Source organism: Myxocyprinus asiaticus, chromosome 49 (assembly GCF_019703515.2).
Source record: "Myxocyprinus asiaticus isolate MX2 ecotype Aquarium Trade chromosome 49, UBuf_Myxa_2, whole genome shotgun sequence".
Taxonomy (NCBI): Eukaryota; Metazoa; Chordata; class Actinopteri; order Cypriniformes; family Catostomidae; genus Myxocyprinus; species Myxocyprinus asiaticus.
In genome coordinates this window covers 7898226-7919453 of record NC_059392.1, presented here as the reverse complement: position 1 = coordinate 7919453, position 21228 = coordinate 7898226, and the positions used below count along the sequence as shown (strand labels likewise).

At 37.2% G+C, this 21228-nt stretch overlaps 1 protein-coding gene across 1 annotated transcript in view; it reads right to left on the bottom strand.

The window, feature by feature from the left end:
• LOC127437928 (glypican-1) overlaps window positions 1-20971 on the bottom strand; it is a 54730-nt gene extending 33759 nt beyond the window's left edge. The window contains exon 1 of the mRNA XM_051693096.1: window positions 20417-20971. Within this exon, the coding sequence (XP_051549056.1) occupies window positions 20417-20573 (157 nt within the window). The 5' untranslated portion in view covers window positions 20574-20971. The remainder of the gene's footprint in view (window positions 1-20416) is intronic.
• Between the last annotated feature and the right edge of the window lie 257 nt (window positions 20972-21228).

Genomic DNA, 21228 nt, shown 5'->3' with positions numbered 1-21228 from the left:
AATCATTGCTAATCCAGATGAAACGACACTGTGACCACATGCTGTCAAGCTCCAAAAAGGACAAAAAAGCACCATAAAAGTAGTACAAATAACAAAAGCCCTACTTTCCAAGTCATTTTCCCTCCGCTGTAGCTTTCAAATGTCAATAACATCAAATATCATTGGTTTTCGCATAACTTGATGTCACGCCTGTGGCATATTTAAGGAATATTCTGGGTTAAGCTCATTCGGCAGCATTTGCGGCATAATGTTATTTACCACAAAAAAGTATTTCAGCTCTTCCCTCTATACTTTAAAAAAAGCAGAAATCGATGTTACAGTGAGACTCAATGGAAGTGAATGGGGCAAATGGAGGGTTTAAAGGCAGAAATGTGAAGCTTATAATTTTATAAAAGCACTTAAAATGCCAATAACACCAAACGTCATTTATTTTGCATGTCTCGTAACCACACGCCATGATGTCAGACCTGCCACATATTTGACTTGAGAGCTGTAGTGCAAAAATTCAGTCAGTACTTTGTAATTATTATTATTAATTTTTTTTTATTTTTTTTTACGACAAAATATTTTTTTTTTGCCTTAAGTATTCCTTTAACCTCTGTCTTATTGCTCTTCTGCCACATTTCCAGATGACCTTTATTTCAACCTCTTCTTGTGCCAATTAGCACTTATTACCCCCCTCCCAATGTGTTTCTATCACCTTCTTAACCATCTGCCTCTGGTCTCTCTTATCCACTACCCTGCTGAGTCACAGGGCCGCTCAAAGTGCCCCGAATATCCCAGATGCCATGCCGTTTTACGCTAAGAGCTCCTGACCCCTGAACGGGCCTTGCACGAAGCGACAATAAAGGCGACTGACAGCCGCTCGCTTTATGTGATAAAAGAAACGACTTCAGAGCAAGCATGGTATGCCCTATTAAAACACTGAAACGCAGACTTTAATTGATTTCTTAGGTAGTTGTAAGATACCAGCCTTTGCTTGGTAAATGGGTGTGACTGAGTGCTAGCAAAGCTATTTTGAAATGGCACCTTTTCAAGCTACACCTAGTTTAAATACAGTTAAGGTACACTTTTTAAATAGTAGTTAGCTACTCTACAAGATACTAATAAAAAGTAGTTAATTACATATAAACTATATTTATCTGGCATATCTATATCTATATATACACTATATTGCCAAAAGTATTCGCTCACTCATCCAAATAATTGAATTCAGGTGTTCCAATCACTTCCATGGCCACAGGTGTATAAAATGAAGCACCTAGGCATGCAGACTGCTTCTACAAACATTTGTGAAAGAATGGGCCGCTCTCAGGAGCTCAGTGAATTCCAGCGTGGTACTTTGATAGGATGCCACCTGTGCAACAAGTCCAGTCGTGAAATTTCCTCGCTACTAAATATTCCACAGTCAACTGTCAGTGGTATTATAACAAAGTGGAAGCGATTGGGAATGACAGTAACTAAAATGACAAAGCGGGGTCAGCGGATGCTGAGGCGCATAGTGCGCAGAGGTCGCCAACTTTCTGCAGAGTCAATCGCTACAGACCTCCAAAGTTCATGTGGCCTTCAGATTAGCTCAAGAACAGTGTGTAGAGAGCTTCATGGAATGGGTTTCCATGGCCGAGCAGCTGCATCCAAGCCATACATCACCAAGTGCAATGCAAAGCGTCGGATGCAGTGGTGTAAAGCACGCCGCCGCTGGACTCTAGAGCAGTGGAGACGCGTTCTCTGGAGTGACGAATCATGCTTCTCCATCTGGCAATCTGATGGACGAGTCTGGGTTTGGCGGTTGCCAGGAGAACGGTACTTGTCTGACTGCATTGTGCCAACTGTGAAGTTTGGTGGAGGAGGGATTATGGTGTGGGGTTGTTTTTCAGGAGCTGGGTTTGGCCCCTTAGTTCCATTGAAAGGAACTCTGAATGCTTCAGCATACCAAAAGATTTTGGACAATTCCATGCTCCCAACTTTGTGGGAACAGTTTGGGGATGGCCCCTTCCTGTTCCAACATGACTGCACACCAGTGCACAAAGCAAGGTCCATAAAGACATGGATGAGCGAGTTTGATGTGGAAGAACTTGACTGGCCTGCACAGAGTCCTGACCTCAACCCGATAGAGCACCTTTGGGATGAATTTGAGCGAAGACTGTGAGCCAGGCCTTCTCGTCCAACATCAGTGTCTGACCTCACAAATGTGCTTCTGGAAGAATGGTCAAAAATTCCCATAAACACACTCCTAAACCTTGTGGAAAGCCTTCCCAGAATAGTTGAAGTTGTTATAGCTGCAAAGGGTGGGCCGACGTCATATTAAACCCTATGGATTAAGAATGGGATGTCACTTAAGTTCATATGCGTCTAAAGGCAGATGAGCGAATACTTTTGGCAATATAGTGTATATATATATACATTCGCTGAGCACTTTATTAGGACCACTATGGTGCCCGACATGATCTTCTGCTGTTGTTGTCCAACAGTCTCAAGGTTCGACGTGTTGTGCATTCTGAGATGCTATTCTGCTCACTAAAATTGTACAGAATGGTTATCTGAGTTACTCTAACCATTCTGGCCATTCTTCGTTGACCTCTCTCATCAACAAGGCGTTTCTGTCTGCAGAACTGCCACTCACTGGATGTTTTTTTTTGGCACCATTCTGAGTAAATTCTAGAGACTGTTGTGTGTGAAAATCCCAGGAGATCAGCAGTTACAGAAATACTCAAACCAGCCCGTCTGGCACCAACAATCATGGCACGGTTGAAATCAATCATTTTTCCCCATTCTGATGGTTGATGTGAACATTAACTGAAGCTCCTGACCCGTATCTGCATGATTTTATGCATTGCACTGCTGCCACACGATTGGCTGATTAGATAATCGCATGAATAAGTAGGTGTACAGGTGTTCCTAATAAAGTGCTCAATGAGTGCAAACTGATTCTCTAAAATTATTACTTCATAATGCTTTAAATAAGAGTGACTAAATATTTAAGATGAGCACATTTGAATATTACCTCAGTTCACTCAGTTGTACGGCGTGTGCAACACAATATGATAAAAAGCAACGTAGTGTTTTGTTGTGCTACACTGCTATTCACTGGAAAAAGTCGTTAGTGAAAAAACTACTGTTTATCAACCTACAAATCGCTTAAGTTTAGTTGTCACATATTAAACTGGGATGGGAGAAAGAACTTAAACATGGAAAAAATTACACACTTCAGCTTTAATTTAGTAGCGTCACAACACTGGTTTGATTGGCAAGCTCTGCGATTGAAACTAAATGAGTGCATGTGAGTATGTCTGGGGTTTGGCCATAATCAACAGTGAAAATAGCCCTGGTCTGACTGTGATTTAGTTTGAACATGGTCTGGTCTCATATGCGTGTTTTCAGTTTTATGACCCAGGGGAAACAGGAGGGAGTGTGAAATAAAAAGGCCATAATAGGTTGGTCTAATGAGCTGCTGTGATTCTATAACACAGTATATGAGAGGGTTCAAAGAGAAAATACAACCCTGTTGACTTTATATTTAGAACCTGATATACAGAAGCCCTTTAGGAAACTAATAAAACAAAAAGTACAGCTCAGAGTTGTAAAGATAGCATAGCTTAGATATTCAACTTTTAACGCTGACAGCAGCACCAACATTTGAAACAATATTAAATGTATGTGGGGTACAACGTGTACAAGAAAGTAAAAAGACCAAACTTTTTTTATCGTAATACTTAGAATAATGCAAGGTTGTGATATTGTTACTATCATTGTTACTTTTTAAGTCAACATCAAATTTGATCCTATTTATTTTCTTACGCATTCCTGGTCTTGTTGTGCATGATTCATAACAGTATATATATATATTTATATATATATATATACTGTTATTAGGGCTGTCAATTGATTAGAAATTTTAATCGAATTAATTACATGACATGCCGATTAATTAATCGCATAAATCATTATATAATAAATATATAATACGGATTGAAATTTATTTTGAAATAAATTGCATTATTGTGGCAGATGAATAAAGCATTGATTAGACTATAAAAAAAGAACTCAATATATTGTTTGTTTTATTCTCATATCATTGAACAAGCCTACAGCTGACAGCAATCTGCTTTGCATTGAGTTCATCAATGTGTCCAGTTCTCACAGTACGCGTTCTTGCGTATATATGGCAATCCAATTAATTAAACGAGATTGGAGGTGTGGGTTAGAGCTACTTTGACTTATAAAAAGCACTCAAACATTTTGAGTTTGCTATTCACAAGAAGCATCTGCTGACATGGGCCATGCCTTACAAAAAAGAGATTTCAGTAGAACTATGATCAAGAATTATTGCTTTGCATAAAGCTGGAAAGGGCTACAAAGTTATCTTGAAGAGCTTAGATATTCATCTGTCTACAGTTAGACACATTTTCTATAAATGAAGGCAATTTAGTACTGTGGCTACTCTCCCTAGAAGTGGCCGTCCAGCCAAGAGGACTCAAAGGGGACACCGCAGAATGTTCAATGAGGTAAAAAAGAACCCTAGATTGACAGCTAAAGACTTGAAGGATCATTGGAACTGGTTAACATCTCAGTTCACGAGTCTACTATAAAGAAAGCATTAAACAGGCATGGTGTCCATGGCAGGACACCACGAAGGAAGCCAACAAAAACATTTCTGTGCACCTGAAGTTTGCCAAAGGCCACTTTGACACTCCACAACACTACTGGGAAAATGTTTTGTGGACTAATTAAACTAAGGTTGAATTGTTTGGGAAGAACATGCAGCCCTACATATGGCATAAAAAGGGCACTGCATACTGTACCAAAATCATCCCAGCGGTGAATTGTGGTGGAGGGAGCATCATGATTTGGGGCTGCTTTGCTGCTTCGGGGCCTGGACCGCTTGCCATCATCAGGGGAAAAATTAATTCCCAAGTTTATCAAGATATCCTACAGGATAATGTCAAGGTGGCTGTGCGCCAGCTGAAGCTCAGTAGAAGTTGGGTGATGGAACAGGACAATGACCCTAAACATTGAAGTAAATCCACTACAGAATGGTTTCAAAAAAGAAAATCCACCTTTTGGAGTGGCCCAGTCAGAGCCCAGACCTTAACGAAGTAGAGATGCTGCGGAATGGCCTCAAGAGAGCCATTTACACCAGACATCCTAAGAATATGGCTGAGCTGAAGCAGTTCTGTAAGGAAGAATGGTTTGTGTATATGTTACTTTTCTTGTAATTTAGTTGTCATTTTTTGTCTGCTTTGTCTGGTCATTAGTATGTTTAAAAAAAAAAAAATAATAATAATGTAATAGTCAATCCAATCCAATCAGATCTTGATTAAGTTTCGCCCAAGATGTAAAATAAGTTGCAAAAATTTCAAGTTGACTTCTATTGTGAGAAATTACTGGATTAATTCATACATTGGAACTGGACATAATACAGTATTATATTATCAAATCACTTTTAACTGTCATATAAACCTCTAATGCTTCAGGCAGTACACTGAGGCAGAACAGATAAGTTTCCTTCGAAGTGACTCCTTAATTTCTTGAGCGTTTGTTGAAATCGGAGTAGACACAAAGCATGCATTATGGATACGATCTGAAACGTACGTCTTGCTTCGCTAATGGTGAAAGATGGCAAAGCGGACGACCCAGCTCTTTGAATGGGACATTTCTAGGTTTCCATAAATCTAAAAATACACCGCAGCTCAGACTCTGCCTTGTCTGCCAGACACACATGTGAAACTGAACACGTGCATGTGTGTGTGTGTGCAAACAGTGCTTGTAATCATGGGCATTACAATGTTTGCCAAACCTCGTTAAAACGGATGACCTGATCTCTAATCAAGTATGATGCACAGCCACGTGTGCCAGTGTGGATGAGGAAAACAGGCTAAAAGGCTAAGACGTAGTGCAGCTTAAAGGGATTGTTCACTCAAAAATCATGCATTGAAGCTTCAAAAAAGAAGTGAAAGCATCATATCATAAAAGTAGTCTATAAGACTCACACTTTAGTATTCTGAAGCTTTGTGTAAGGAACAGACTGAAATGTATGTCATTATTTACTGAAAATCTTCCCCTCCAAAGAGCTGTTAACCACTGCAAATAGTTTAACTGAGTCAGTAGTCAAGTTATGAATTACATTTTTGCAAAATATCGGAATATCAAGAAAAAGATTTGCGAATAAAGCAGCATTTCCATCCCATGTGTTCAAGAGAACAAAATCGTCATGGAAATTGGTGCAAAAAGCAGAAATGGAAATGGAAGTTGTAGCTACTGTGGCTCTTTTGTTCAATGGAATAAATTATGCGAAGACAAAACACTATCACGAACCTCATGTTTTTCATTCGAAAGCACGCCAGACAGTTCTTCTGGGAGGCAATAGCAGCCAATACATTTTTTGGGTCTGGCATTAATCAGAATCACGCTAGTGAGTTAAACTTGAGAACCAGATTAGTCTGATTCGTGAGCAATTCATTCAATATTTTTTTTAAACGAATTAACTGATTCAGTTGTGAAACAATTAGTTCACAAATTGGACATTCTTACTTCTGTTCTGAACATGCCAAACAGAGCTAGGGTGGATTGCATGGGGAAAAAAAAAAAAAATCCCGGAAAAATGTAAGAAAATCATATGGGTTCGGGTTTCGAGAGAATTTACATACACTTTTTGGGGTGAAGAGAAATACCATTTTTGGCACCGTTTCCTTTTAAATATTAAACTTTGATTGTACAAAACAATTACATAAAAACTTATTATTGGAGGGGGATAAAAATGGATAAATCACAGGGTTTGAGCTTCAAGTAGCCAGCCTGTGAGAGCCCACAGGAGAGAAAAATCACAAATAAGATCTCTTTAACATCAGTTCTGCATATATAAAAACAGGAAATTAAAATGTGCCATCACCCTCCATATGACATATTAATTTTATAATCTGTCACTGACTTTCATCGACTAGAATAGCTAATTTGGAGGGTGAAGTTTTTTCAGTGAGTGAGGAAAATGTGCCATGACTAAAACAGAGTCATTATGCAAAATAATGAGTTAAATAAATAAATGTCACAATAAATAAATCTCTTCAGCATCACAGTCTGCCATTTTGGCTGACGGGGTCAATCAGAATGAACAAAACATGGCCAGAACAGATATAAGTGATTTGAGTGCCTTTGAGGGCTTTTTCTTTAACTTGCAAAGTCTTCTTTTTCTAACAAGGTCATTGAGACAACTTCAATTGCCGTGCTTGCCACTGCTAAAATCTAGATTATGGGTTCCTGGATTACAGGCAGAGTATTTGTGTCTTTAAGAAATCCTAATCCCTGAGCTGTCACGTATCAGAAGTGTGTCTTGGCAGAGACTATAACTACGTTCTGATTACATGGTCCCTACTGCTCCCTGCACACTGAGCATCAGATCTCTGTTCACTATAAAGTTCACTTAATTTAACCAAATTTGTTCATTCAGACAATTGAGGAACACCTTTTCACCGCCTTTATTGCAACTAAACATTTTGTAGTACTAAGATGGTGCACAATGACTGATTTCTGATGCCTTTGATAGCATCAACAAACAACAGTTTTCTCCTCCCTTCTAAGGGGCTGCTCACTTCGAACACGTCCTTGCCCTTAAAAAAAAGCTAGACAAAGCACCAGGAATAAAGTAGAACGTAGGTGTCTCAAGGTGCGTTTTTACAAGTCTTAATGTTCTTTTTAACTTGACACAGCGTCTAAAAAATGTGCCGCTCCTGCGCGAGACGCTAAAAAATAGCAAGACAACCTCAAGTGAGTGTATACATTTTTTATGTGCATTTTGAAGATTATATTTACATGTCCATCTAGTGCATGTTTACAAAGTAAAAAAAAGACGCAAAAATCAGTTTAGTGTGAACGGACCCAAAATGTCGACACCTATTATTTAGCTATTTAATGTAGCTTATTTTGATATCCTATGTAAAATTAATTAGTTAGTTGCCTGTTTTGCCCCATTTACCCCATTTTTTTGCGACCCTATCAGAACAGACTCATTTTTGGGTCGCAACCCACCAGTTGAGAACAACTGTTGTGGTAGAATATAGGGCTGAACAATTTGGACAAGAAAATCGAATTGCAATTCTTTTGAAAAATATTGCGATTGTGATTTTTTTGTGCATTTTGAAGATTTTATTTGCATGTCCATTAGTGCATGTTTACAAAGAAAGTAAAAACAGCATGGACAGATGCAAAAATCAGTTTGGCGTGAACGGCCCCAAAATATTGATGCCTATTATTTTGCTATTTTAATGTAGCTTATTTTTTAAATTGTAATTTTTTTTTAATTTTCTCCCCTTTTCTCCCCAATTTGTCATGCCCAATTCCCACTACTTACTAGGTTCTCGTGGTGGCGTGGTTACTTACCTCAATCCGGGTGGTGAAGGACAAGTCTCAGTTGCCTCCGCTTCTGAGACTGTAAATCCGCGCATCTTATCACGTGGCTCGTTGTGCATGACACTGCGGAGACTCCCAGCATCTGGAGGCTCATGCTACTCTCCGCGATCCACACACAACTTACCACGTGCCCCATTGAGAGCGAGAACCACTAATCGCGACCACAAGGAGGTTACCCCATGTGACTCTACCCACCCTAGCAACCGGGCCAATTTGTTTGCTAAGGAGACCTGGCTGGAGTCACTCAGCACACCCTGGATTCGAACTCGTGACTCCAGGGGTGGTAGTCAGCGTCAGTACTCACTGAGCTACCCAGGCCCCCAGTGTAGCTTATTTTGATATCCTATGTACAATTATTTAGTTAGCTGCATGTTTTGCCCCATTTAGCGTGTTTTTTTTTTTGTCTTTTTTTTTAGTTTGCGACCCTATCAGAACAGACTAATTTCTGGGTGGCAACCCACCAGTTGAGAACAACTGTTGTGGTAGAACATAGGGCTGAATGATTTGGACAAGTAAATCGAATTGCGATTGTTTTTAAAAAATATTGCAATTGTGATTTTTATATGCATTTTGACGATTTTATTTGCATGTCCATCTAGCGCATGTTTATATAGAAGAAGAAAAATAGCACGGATGGATGCAAAACAATCTGTTTGGTGTGAATGGCCCCAAGATGTTGACACCTATTTATTTTGCTATCCTTATTTTGCTTACTCTGATATCCTTTGCACAATTATTTAGTCAGTACATGTTTTTTTACCATTTAGCGCCATTTTTTATGTTTGCAAACCAATTTTTGGGTTGCAAACACATCTGTTGAGAACAACTGTTATGGTAGAACATAGGGCTGAACGATGTGGACAAAAAAATCTAATTGCGATTCTTTAGAAACATATTGTGATTGCGATTTTTATATGCATTTTGAAGATTTTATTTGCACGTCCATCTAGTGCATGTTTACATAGAAGGAAAAAAAAAGCACGGATGGACGCAAAAAAATACGTTTGGTGTGAATGGCCCCAAAATGTTGACGCCTATTTATTTTGCTATCCTAATTTTGCGTATTTTTATATCCTATGCACAATTATTTAGTTAGCTGCATGTTTTCCTTGATTTAGCATCCTTTTGATGTATCAGAACAGACTCATTTTTGGGTCGCAACACACGCAAAACAACTGTTGTGGTAGAACATCGGGCTGAACAATTTGGACAAAAAATCTAATTGCGATTACTTTCAAAGATTTTGCGATTTTTTTTTGTGTGCATTTTGAATATTTTATTTGCACATCTGTCTATTGCATATTTACATAGAAGAAGAAAAAAGCATGGATGGATGCAAAAATATGTTTGATGTGAATGGCCCCAAAATGTTGACATTTATTTTGCTATCCTAATTTTTCTTATTTTGATATCCTATGCTCATTAACCTTACGCGTGCTTTGAGTATGTGTAACACACTACAGAGAACAGAGCTGTGCACATACAGATAGTGCAGTGAGCAGCACATACAGACTATTTATTTATTTAATTAAGTCATAGCTTTAGCGGTTTGATAATCGCACTGTCATATCACAATTTTTATTTTATTTTGATTAATCGTTTAGTCCTAGTAGAACACGTATAAATGTGAAGTGTTTTGCCACCATTTTATGTTAAGGGGAACTGGAGCTTTGGGTAGTGGCTGCATCTTTATAGAGACCTACAACCAAAACTTCTCAGGATCTCAGGTCAGCTCATGACCCAGTGATATGTTTGCAATATGCTGAACACCACACTTTCACTTTAAATAGATTCTGACAGGCGTTCCTTTCCATCAGATCCAATTTCAAGGAGACCCTTAATGAATGAGTAGTAAAGAACTGAAAATTCACTCAATGTCAAGACCCTAAAGAGATTACCTGGATAAGACAATCAACAAAGGATGATGTCCAATGTCCAAACCTTCTTTAAACCCTGACAATACATGACGTGACCCTGTTGTTAGGACACAGTCCATAGATGCGGATATATGTGAAAACAACTAAGTATTTTGTTTAAGGTAAAGTGGTTTACATCAAGCAGAACCCTGTGTTGGCGCTGTTCAAATCGAAAGTGTTATTGTGCTACAAAAAACTAAGCGCAGCACAACGAAAAGAACAAATTTCTCCAAATATATTAGCATTCCTTGATGTACACAGTAGAAAAAGCTTATTATACATTATAACAATATTTTTTTTCAACTGAAAAGCTAGTGAAATATTTAAACCAAGAAAAAAAAAAAAAAATATGCTGAGAACCAGCAAGATGCTAACTAACAGGCATGTTGTTGTATGATATTCACAAATTCACTCACTTGAACCTTGTTTAAACACTAAGACATTTCACAACACCGTCACTCAAAGACTTGTGCAGTATAATGTTCCTTGAACCCTGAAGGAACAAAGAAGCTGTCGTTCCACTGTCAGCGATAATAATCACCTCTCTGTCTTCATCACCTCCCTTCCCTTTCACCAACGTGTTGGCAGCGAGATAACCGGACAGCAAATTGGCTAATACAAAAAACGTGCAATTAATATTGACAGAGCAAAGTGGCTGGAGAAACGCCCAGCACTACAGTGAATTATTCACAACACGGCTGTTAGCAAGCGTTCAGCACGAGGCGACAAACGCTTGTCGATGGCTGCAAAAGACTAATCACAAAAGGAGCCATTTCTTTATTAATTTGGCTAGAGGTGCTTACAATGTACAGTTACTTAAACAATGAACTGCAGCTAAATTTATTTTGAACTAGTTAATATGGTGAATGGTTGTCAGGGATTTAATTGTTTTGTATGTGTGGAGAAGCAGAATTACACATGGATATATGTGTATATGAGTGTATTATAACCAGATATTAAAACATGGGGCGTCATAATCAATTATAGCTTACATTTACAGCAAGCAGTATTATGTTCTGTATAATTTCTACATGCAGATTATATATAGTATTTGGTGGGTTGCAAGCCTGTTTATGGACAGCAGGAAAAAACATTGCTAATAAAATGCAACTAACCATATTATCATACATAGGTTTATCAGCTTTTAAAAGGGAGGAGAAAACTCTTCCCATATCTGTTGTTGTTGAGAAAGACTGTGCATCCAGTCAAACTCAAAGGTATTTTGGTACAAATTTGTCCTTCATTAGGTAGAAGCTAATCAAATTGCGTTAGGACGGGTTGTGTCATGCCCTCGTTCTTGAAAACAATTCACAATTTTTTTGTGTGTGTGATGAATTACAGGGTGCCGAAACTATCGAAATTCAAAAGATATTTGGGAAGGCAAATTTGACATTTTTTGTTTTTAACATTAACACAAGTTAAGTAGAATCACTTATTTCAGAAGTCTTGCTAGGTTGACAGAATACATTCTGAAACTGATTGTCCCTTAGAGATCATAACCGTCACCACCATCCATAGAGATCATTTTCTGCTTTTTAAAAAGCATTGACTTCAGGGGAAACAGTGTTGTAGCTTATTGTCACAGTTGCCAATAATAATAATATACTGATATTAACTTTTATGCATCTAACATTGGAAAATCTACTGAAAACAGAAGTCTGAATGTGTGAATGTGAAACCAACTTTACCTTAGAAATTTTTAGAAATAAAGTCGAAATTGTGATATAATGTATTGAGTTGCAAATGTGATAAAGTTAAAATTATGAGAAATAAAGTCGCAAATGTGTGATAAAAACTATGCAACTATGAGATATTGTGAGAAATAATCGAAATTACGAGATAAAAAGTTGCAATTGTAAGATGTAGTCACAATTACGAGAAATAAAGTTGTAATTATGATAAAGTAGAAATAGTGAGATATTAAGTTGCAGTTGCAAGAAATAAAGCCGAAATTGTGAGATATAAAGTCGAAAATGTATGATATTCTATACTCTATAAACTTACAATTGAGAGAAAAAGTCGCAACTATGAAATATAAAGTCGAAATTACATGATATAAAGTCGAAATTGCGAGATATTAATTTGCAGTTGCGAGAAATATAGTTGAAATTGCATGATATACAGTAGTCACAAATGTGTGATGTAAACTCGCAATTGCGAGAAAAAGTCGCAACTATGAGATATTAAGTCGAAACTTTGAGAAATAATGTCAAAATTGTGAGATATAAAGTTGTGATTGCAAGATGTAGTCGCAACTGAGAGAAAAAGTCTCAGTTGTGATATAAAGTAGTAACTACGAGATATAAAGTCCAAATTGTGAGAAATAAATTCGAAATTGCGAGATATAAAGTTGCAATTACAAGAGATAGTTAAAATAAATTGCAACTGCCAGAGGTTAAAATTTATATCACAAAACTGTGATATAAAGTCACAACTACGACATTATAAAGTCGAAATTGTGAGATATAAAGTCGAAATTGTGAGATATAAAGTTGCAATTCCAAGATATAATGTCGAAATTGTAAGATATTAAATTTCAGTTGCGAGAAATAAAGTACAAATTGAGAGATAGACAGTAAAGATGCAAATGTGTGATCTAAACTCGCAATTGTGAGAAAAAAAGTCTAGATTGTGAGATATTACTGTAAGTTACAATTATGAGACATTTGAAATTGTGAGAGATAAGCTCACTATTGTGAGATGTAAAATTGCAATGAGATATAAAGTCACAAATGCATGATATAAACTCATAATTGTGAGAAGTCGCAATTGTGAGATATAAAGTCGAAGATGCAATATATTTAGTTGCAATTGCGAGATGTTAAGTCGCAAACGCGTGATATAAACTCATAATTGCGAGAAGTCGCAATTGTGAGATATAAAGTTGAAACTGCAATATATTTAATTGCAATTGCGAGATGTAAAGTCACAATTGCAAGATACAAAGTCGCACCTACAAAATATATAGTTGAAATTGCGAGAAATAAAGTAGAAATTGTGATATGTAAAGTTGCAGTTGTGAGATGTAAAGTGGCAACTACGAGATATAGTTGAAATTGCAAGAAATAAAGTTGAAATCCCCAGAAATAAAGTCAGGAGTACCTTTTTTTTTAGTGTGTGGAATGATCAAGGCACCATATTCTTGTGTGTCTTGAATGAGGTCCATTATACATACATTTTTGGGTCAAAATGTCTATGTTTGTCCTCCCAAATTTTCAGGAGATAATCAGTGCTTTTCAAAGACCCATGCCTTAATCTGTCCACCCCAATTTCTCATTCCTACACCTCTGAACAAAGAACACTTGTCAGTCGTTCCAGGTGTTGATGCGTGTACATATGAATGCAGGTGCGCTTTTATTCATGATTAGAAGATTGAAGAGTGAAACTGTTTTGGCACGTCCCAGTATGAACCAGCATCGCCCTGATCAGCTCAGCATGATCTTGGCTCTAACAAGCATCACAGCACACTGCAGATCGTAGAGCCCTGCTGAGCCATGCAGGAGAACACCCCCATGCATCAAAAGAACAATCAGTGGACCAGATGGAGAGGAGCTGTGTGGGAGAAGGTGTAATTATGCTCAAATAATCATGAGTCGACAATCAATCAGTGGAAACATGGACTTTTTGCACAAGCGTCTTTGTATTGTGTGCATTTACGCAACCTGAAACTACTAAAACTGTTGTTATTTAAAGTAAAGTAAAAAGCGTAAATATGCAGTGACATTTACACTCACTGAGAACTTTATTAGGAACACTATGTTCCTAATAAAGTGCCCGATGTGGTCTTCTGCTGTTGTAGCCCATCCGCCTCTAAGTTCGACGTATTGTGCATTCTGAGAGCTAATCTGCTCACTACAATTGTACAGAGTGGTTATCTGAGTTATCGTAGCCTTTCTGTCAGCTCGAACCAGTCTGGCCATTCTCTATTGACCTCTCTCATCAACAAGGCATTTCCATCCGCAGAACTGCCCTTATGAAAACTGGGATTTCATGGCAAATTTGCTGCATACTTGCTGCAAATTCCCACTGATAATTTTCACATGCAAATGAGCTTTGCAAATTGCTCATTGTTGCCAAAAGTTTGCTGGAGGTTCACCACTACTACCGAATAACTGCAAACTTCTGGCAAACATTTGCAGTGAATCAAAAGCTCATTTGCATGTTGCATAACAAGCAGCAAGTTTGTGGCAAGTTTAGATTTTTTGTAAGGGTGCCGCTCACTGGATGTTTTTTGTTTTTGGCACCATTCTTAGTAAACTCTAGAGACTGTTGTGCGTGAAAATCCCAGGAGATCAGCAGTTAAAGAAATACTCAAACCAGCCCGTCTGGCACCAACAATCATGCCACGGTCTAAATCACTAAGATTAATTTTTTTTCCCCATTCTGATGGTTGATGTGAACGTTAACTGAAGCTCCTGACCTGCATTAGCATTATTCTATGCACTGCACTGATGCCACACGATTGGCTCATTAGATAATCGCATGAATAAGTAGGTATACAGGTGATCCTAAAGTGCTCAGTGAGTGTACATTTTATGCATTTGGCAGAAGATTTTATCCAAAACAGCTTAGTCGAAAGTGTTAAGATCGAACGTGTTCTTGCGCTAAAAAAAAGCTAGATGCAGTACAACAAATAAAGCAGAAAGCAGGTGTCTCAAGACGTGTTTTTTACAGTTGAAGTTTATTTTCATTTGTTTCGCCGTTTGAAAAACAGTGCCAACGGATGTAATGTTTCTGGTCTTATTATGCACGATTGTTATCTTCGCAATCTTTAAAAATGTAGTAGCTTGCTCCATCTCTGTAATGACTTTCGTTTTTGCTGAATGTATGAAATCGGCAGAAATACCTCTTATTTTTTCAACCCCTCCCTTCCAACAGCCACTGTACAAAGGTGCCTCAGTTTGTTCCTGGGAGGCAGCATATGCCCTAACCCCACCCTAATCCTAACCATACGGAGCCTGTAAGTCTGAGTACCCTACAAGGAACAACCAGAGGCACCTTTCTCCCACTGCGCCTTCCAACGCCTTGATCCATTCTGGTTTGTAATGTCTGTTGTCTGTTCTGTTTAACTCAGAAGTACTTCAGATTACGTAAGTAAAATGGGTTGCGAATACATTTCATTTTGACCGTAAAAATTACATTCGTTGATGTAACCGAATGTAGTCAGGTTGATTACACTAAAATCATTTTACTTGACTAATAATTGACTAATCACAGTTAATTTATTTGTTACATAACAAAAACATTTTTTACATCTGAAAGAAAAATATCCTATCAATTCCTCCATCATAAATTAACAGTCAATTAATGCTTAATAAATTCTTAATTTATGATGAACTTCACAATTACGAATTGGCTTTGAATTTTGGCAGTGGCACAAACATAATTAGATGCGTTAAATGAACAAACAGCTTCTAATGAGTAAATTTGATCTTCACTCTCCAGCTGCTGTTATTGAATGTGCATTTGCAAATGGGTTTCAAGTAATATATGCAAAAACCTTAACTAAAACAGGCCCCCATGCTTGCACAAGACGGATTGAATGGGGGTTGGATGTGTGTGGCAGAGAACATGGGTGTTTACATCATTCATTTCACACAGGGCTTATGGCTGTCTGCTGCACAGTATGCAAATATGAGCCAAAAATATGGTCTGAAGGTTACAAAGGTACAAACATCACAAACGTCAATACCGTCACATCTGAGCACATCAGATACTTTGATCTCGCCAGAAATGTCCCCTAAGAATTTTGAATTGAGTTGATTTTGAATGCAACTTCCAAAAAATTTAGCTTTGATAATTAATTTAATTAATAATTAAGTTGCATTAATATTGAAGGTAAAAAAAAGTGTTTGTCTGAAATTCTGCAGTAATTTACCCAGCCTCACATCACTCTATGCTAATTTATTTTTTTTATTTATTATGAGTTATTATCAAAATGTCAAAGCTGCTCTTTTTTGTATGGTAATCGCTTGCTGTAAAGTTCAGTTGCAATTTTGCTTAGTTTGTTACAAGCATTAATTATACATTAGGTCAGATTTTAACTTGTGTCCTTTGAACGTGAAACAAATTTACCACTAGACTAACACATCTTAGCTTTTGAATTTTGAAAAAGTTCTTATTTTTATTTTTTATCTCGCATATGGCACCAAGTGAGCCAGTACTGCCACTGGTGCCCCCTCAAAATAAAATGTAAATACATTTAATAAAATAATAAAAAAAAATAAAAAAAATGTAAATAAATAAAATAAAATAAATAATAATAAAATAAAAAAATTATAAAATTAATAATAATAAAATTAAAAATAAACAAAAATAATAATAAAAATAAATAAAATGACTATATATATATATATATATATTTTTTTTTTTTTACTGTAGGTGCTTTAAAACAAGTTCTGATCACAAACAAATGCATGCATGCACACAGTTACCTTGAGTAACAATCTCACATTTCACTTGAGTGAAATGCGAGATTGTCATTGTTTAAAGTGACCGCAGGGCGCAAAGTGTCATGTAGTCCTGCGCTGAACAATACGATGCCTCAGTTTTTATAAAAATGGCAGACACACTAGTTGCATTGGTAATTCTAGACAGAAGCATTCAGCTTTGGTTCCCTTCTGACCTTTAGCTATTGCTTTATGATCAGCTCTTTCTGAAACACGTTAAACTTGCTAAAACAATAAGTAATGGAAACCTCAAACCCCCCAACTCAGAGTGCACAATATGTGCATCACAGATCCACCCAATGAAGTGGCATCAAAATAATATGTTATTGTAATAATTAGAAGAGATTATGACTCCAACAAAACATATCCTTTCAAAACTAGAAAATATTGTAAAAAACATAAAAGATTGTGATCACTTAATGGAATATTCTGGGTTCAATGCAAGTTGCGCTCATTTGACAGCATTTTTGACATAATGATGATCATCACAAAAAATAGTTTTGACTCGCCCCGTAATAAAAAAAGAGAGCAAAAATCGAGGTTACAGTGAGGCACTTACAGTGGAGGTCAATGGGGCCAATTCGTAAACGTTAAAATACTCAGTGTTTCAAAAGTACAGCTGCGAGAAGTAAACAACATGCACGTTAACATGATTTTAATGTGTTAAAATGGCTTACTAACCTTTTACGTGTAAAGTTATATACAATATTAAAACTTTGTTGCCATGACAACCTAACGCTGTAACCCCTAAAATGGCACTAAAAACTAAAATTATAAGCTTCACATTTCTGCCTTTAAACCCTCCAAAAATTGGCCGCATTCACTTTCATTGTAAGTGCCTCACTGTAACCTTGATTTTTCTTTTTTTCAGAGATGAGTCAGAGATGAGTCGAAATTAATTTTTGTGGTGATCAACATTATGCCACAAATGCTGTCGATTGAGCTTAACTTGTATTGAACCCTGACTATTTCTTTAATTTATACAGAAAACAAAACTAACTTCTAAAATGATTCACAAGGAATCTTGAAGTTGTCATTGAACTTCAAGCAAACCGACACATTCTGGCTGCTAACCACTTAAAAGCTTTTAATAAAAAACGTATCTCGGTTTCTGTTCTGAACGCCTTTGACGGATGAATAAAAGATGCAGAGGCCTTAAATGAGTGTGTGGTAGGTGGCTGACACATGTTACATTTTCCTCAGCTCCCCTTTTGTGCATTCTGTCATTGAAACAGCAGGCAGTGACCTTGAGAATTTCCTCCCGGCCAATAAGAACTCTCCAATTCTCTCAGCCTCTCAGATCTGCTGAGGAAGCCAATGGATAATGCCTCAAATACACTTATTACTGAAGAGGAAATGTGATGAGTACCATTGAGGCTGTAGATATAATGTGTATGGAATACAATTGTGATGCAGCATAAACTGCATGGATATATTCTCATCATCCTATAGCAAATGTAAATAATGACCATGTTGTGCAAATTATGTTGTGGGGGATTTTCTTTCCACAACTGTAATGGCTTAGGCTTTATTTACAAGAGTTTATGTTTGTGAGTGTGGCCCATGTGCAATCATTTATCTTGTTTAGCTTCTTGGGCACACAGCACAGTTAGACTTATACATCCCAGGGGTATTCTTTGAGAAAAAAAAAAAAAACATTATTCACATAGAATAATGATGTTTATGCAGATTGAGTCATGACATATTGCCGGTTTATAATGTGTGATCTATTATCAACATTAGTTTTAAGATACCTTTGTCTAAAAATGACTGAAGGCAGATATATTGGAGTTTACAGCATGTGCAGGACAGGTTCACAACCTGCCAACATTTTCTGGCATCGAGTTGGCCAAACAACATTTAAAAAATCACAGTGCAGCTGTGAATCTCTTGCTGACTCGTGAATTTCACCAATCGCTGCCTGTTACTTGCAAATGACAAAGAAAATCATGAGACCTGCTCATCATGTTACATGATTTACTTCCTTTACACTGCTAAACCTGCAAATTGCAAAATAACCACAAATACTTCAATTACAGTGGGCACATCTATGCTTTTACAACTAAACTGCAACCCTGGGGGAATTCTGTAGGGACCCAAACGTGTTCGTTTTGTAACATGACCTACTGAGACCACATATACAGGGAACAGCCCACCACACACACTTTTAAAACCACATGATCATCCAGACATCAGGTGGGTGTCTTTGTAAAGATAATGAATGAGCCAAAAGGTCATTTCTGATGGGCAAGTCGGTCATAACAAAGATAAAGCCAGGTGTAGCCCCGTTTAGCAGTTTTGTCTATTGTTCTCATTAGTGCGGCAAGTAGAGCTTTTGCCTGGGACGCCCATCTGTTCATGTGCATCCTGAACTTGACAATAAAACCGAGCACCTCATAATGTAACAAGGAATGTGTCAGGTGCAAAACTGGTGCAAATGTCAAAGAATCCGATTTTTTAACAAAAATGTTGCCTTTGAAATCTAAAGATAGATAGAAAGAAAAAAGAAAGAATAGATAGAAAGAAAAAGAGAACAGATAGATAGATAGATAGAAAAGAGAAAAAACAGAGAGAGAGATAGATAAATAGATAGAAAAGAGAAAGAGAACAAAATAAATAGACAGATAGATAGATAGATAGATAGATAGATAGATAGATAGATAGACAGATAAGAGAAAGAACAGAAAGAGAAAGAGAGAGATAGATAGATAGATAGATAGGTAGATAGATAGATAGATAGATAGATAGAAAAGAGAAAGAACAGAAAGAGAGATAGATAAATAGATAGATAGAAAAGACAAATAGAACAAAAAGAAATAGATAGATAGATAGATAGATAGATAGATAGATAGATAGATAGATAGATAGAAAAGAGAAAGAACAGAAAGAGAAAGAGATAGATAGATAGATAGATAGATAGATAGATAGATAGATAGAAAGAGAAAGAACAGAAAGAGAAAGAGAGAGAGAGATAGATAGATAGATAGATAGATAGATAGATAGAAAAGAGAAAGAGCAGAAAGAGAGAGAGAGATAGATAGATAAATAGATAGATAGAAAAGACAAATAGAACAAAAAGAAATAGATAGATAGATAGATAGACAGAAAAGAGAGAGAACAAAAAGAAAAAAGATAGATAGATAGAAAAGAGAACAAAAAGAAATAGATAGAAAAGAGAAAGAACAGAAAGAGAAAGAAAGAGATAGATAGATAGATAGATAGATAGATAGATAGATAGATAGATAGAAAAGAGAAAGAGAACAAAAAGAAATAGATAGATAAAGAAAAGAGAAAGAACAGAAAGAGAAAGCAATAGATAGATAGACAGATAGATAGATAGATAGATAGATAGATAGATAGATAGATAGATAGATAGATAGATAGATAGATGGATGGATGGATGGATGGATGGATGGATGGATGGATAGATAGAGAAGAGAAAGAGAACAAAAAGAAATAGATAGATAGAAAGAAAAGAGAAAGAATAGATAGATAGATAAAAATTGTTGAATGAAAAATAACTGTTTTACTTTGTTGAATAGAAATAATGGCACTGAGCAGAAACTGTGCAGAATAGAAATGACTGTGTTCAATATTAATCAGACAGCAGCCCGGGTGACTATGACCTCTATCACCGGTAATTCATACCTGAAATCTCGGACTGGGGGACGCCGTTTAACGTGAACCCTTTCCCGCTGTAGAACTGGCGCACGTCCGCGCAGCTCCGCGCTTTACCGCCCGCGTTATCCGCAGACAGAGACACGGAGATGAGGGACACGAGGAGCGCGACTGGTGTAAGATCCATTGTGTCCGGATCCAGCGATTGACTGTTGACGGGCAACTCAATGAAGTCCACTGATGCTACTCAAAACAGGTACTAGACAGCGAATTTAAGCATCCAGCATTTCTATAATAGCAAATATATATATATATACAATCCACGTGTTTAGGAATATACATGCACTTCTTTGCTGTTTCGCCCCCCTCCAGGTATACAGCTGGTGGTCCTGATGAAAGAGGATGTTGGTTATTGATCAGTCCGGCGGTGGGGATCTGTTTCTGGTGCTCATGTCTTTACGCACTATTAATAATGCATAACTAATAATATCCTTATGACTACTTTAGTATTGACAGTAAATACAGCCCCATTAGAAATTATATGCGAAAGTGCTCAGTGCGGCTGCTGTGCGCTCTCGCGCTGTCTGTCTTTCTACTGTCCCGTTCTCACTGAACAATGGTGGTGTTCGATTCGCGAACCCTGAATCGATTCGGACGAACCGATTCGCGTTTGTAAATCACTCGGCTGCAATTTGGGAGCAAGGACCTGTTCACACCAAACTGTTTTTCCGTCCATCTGAGCTTATTTTCTTTGGCTTTGGGTCACGTGCTAGACGGACGTCTTTAATTCGCGGTTTTCAACGTCTTTTTTTTTTCAAGACGTTGTGTCAAGTTAAAAAGAA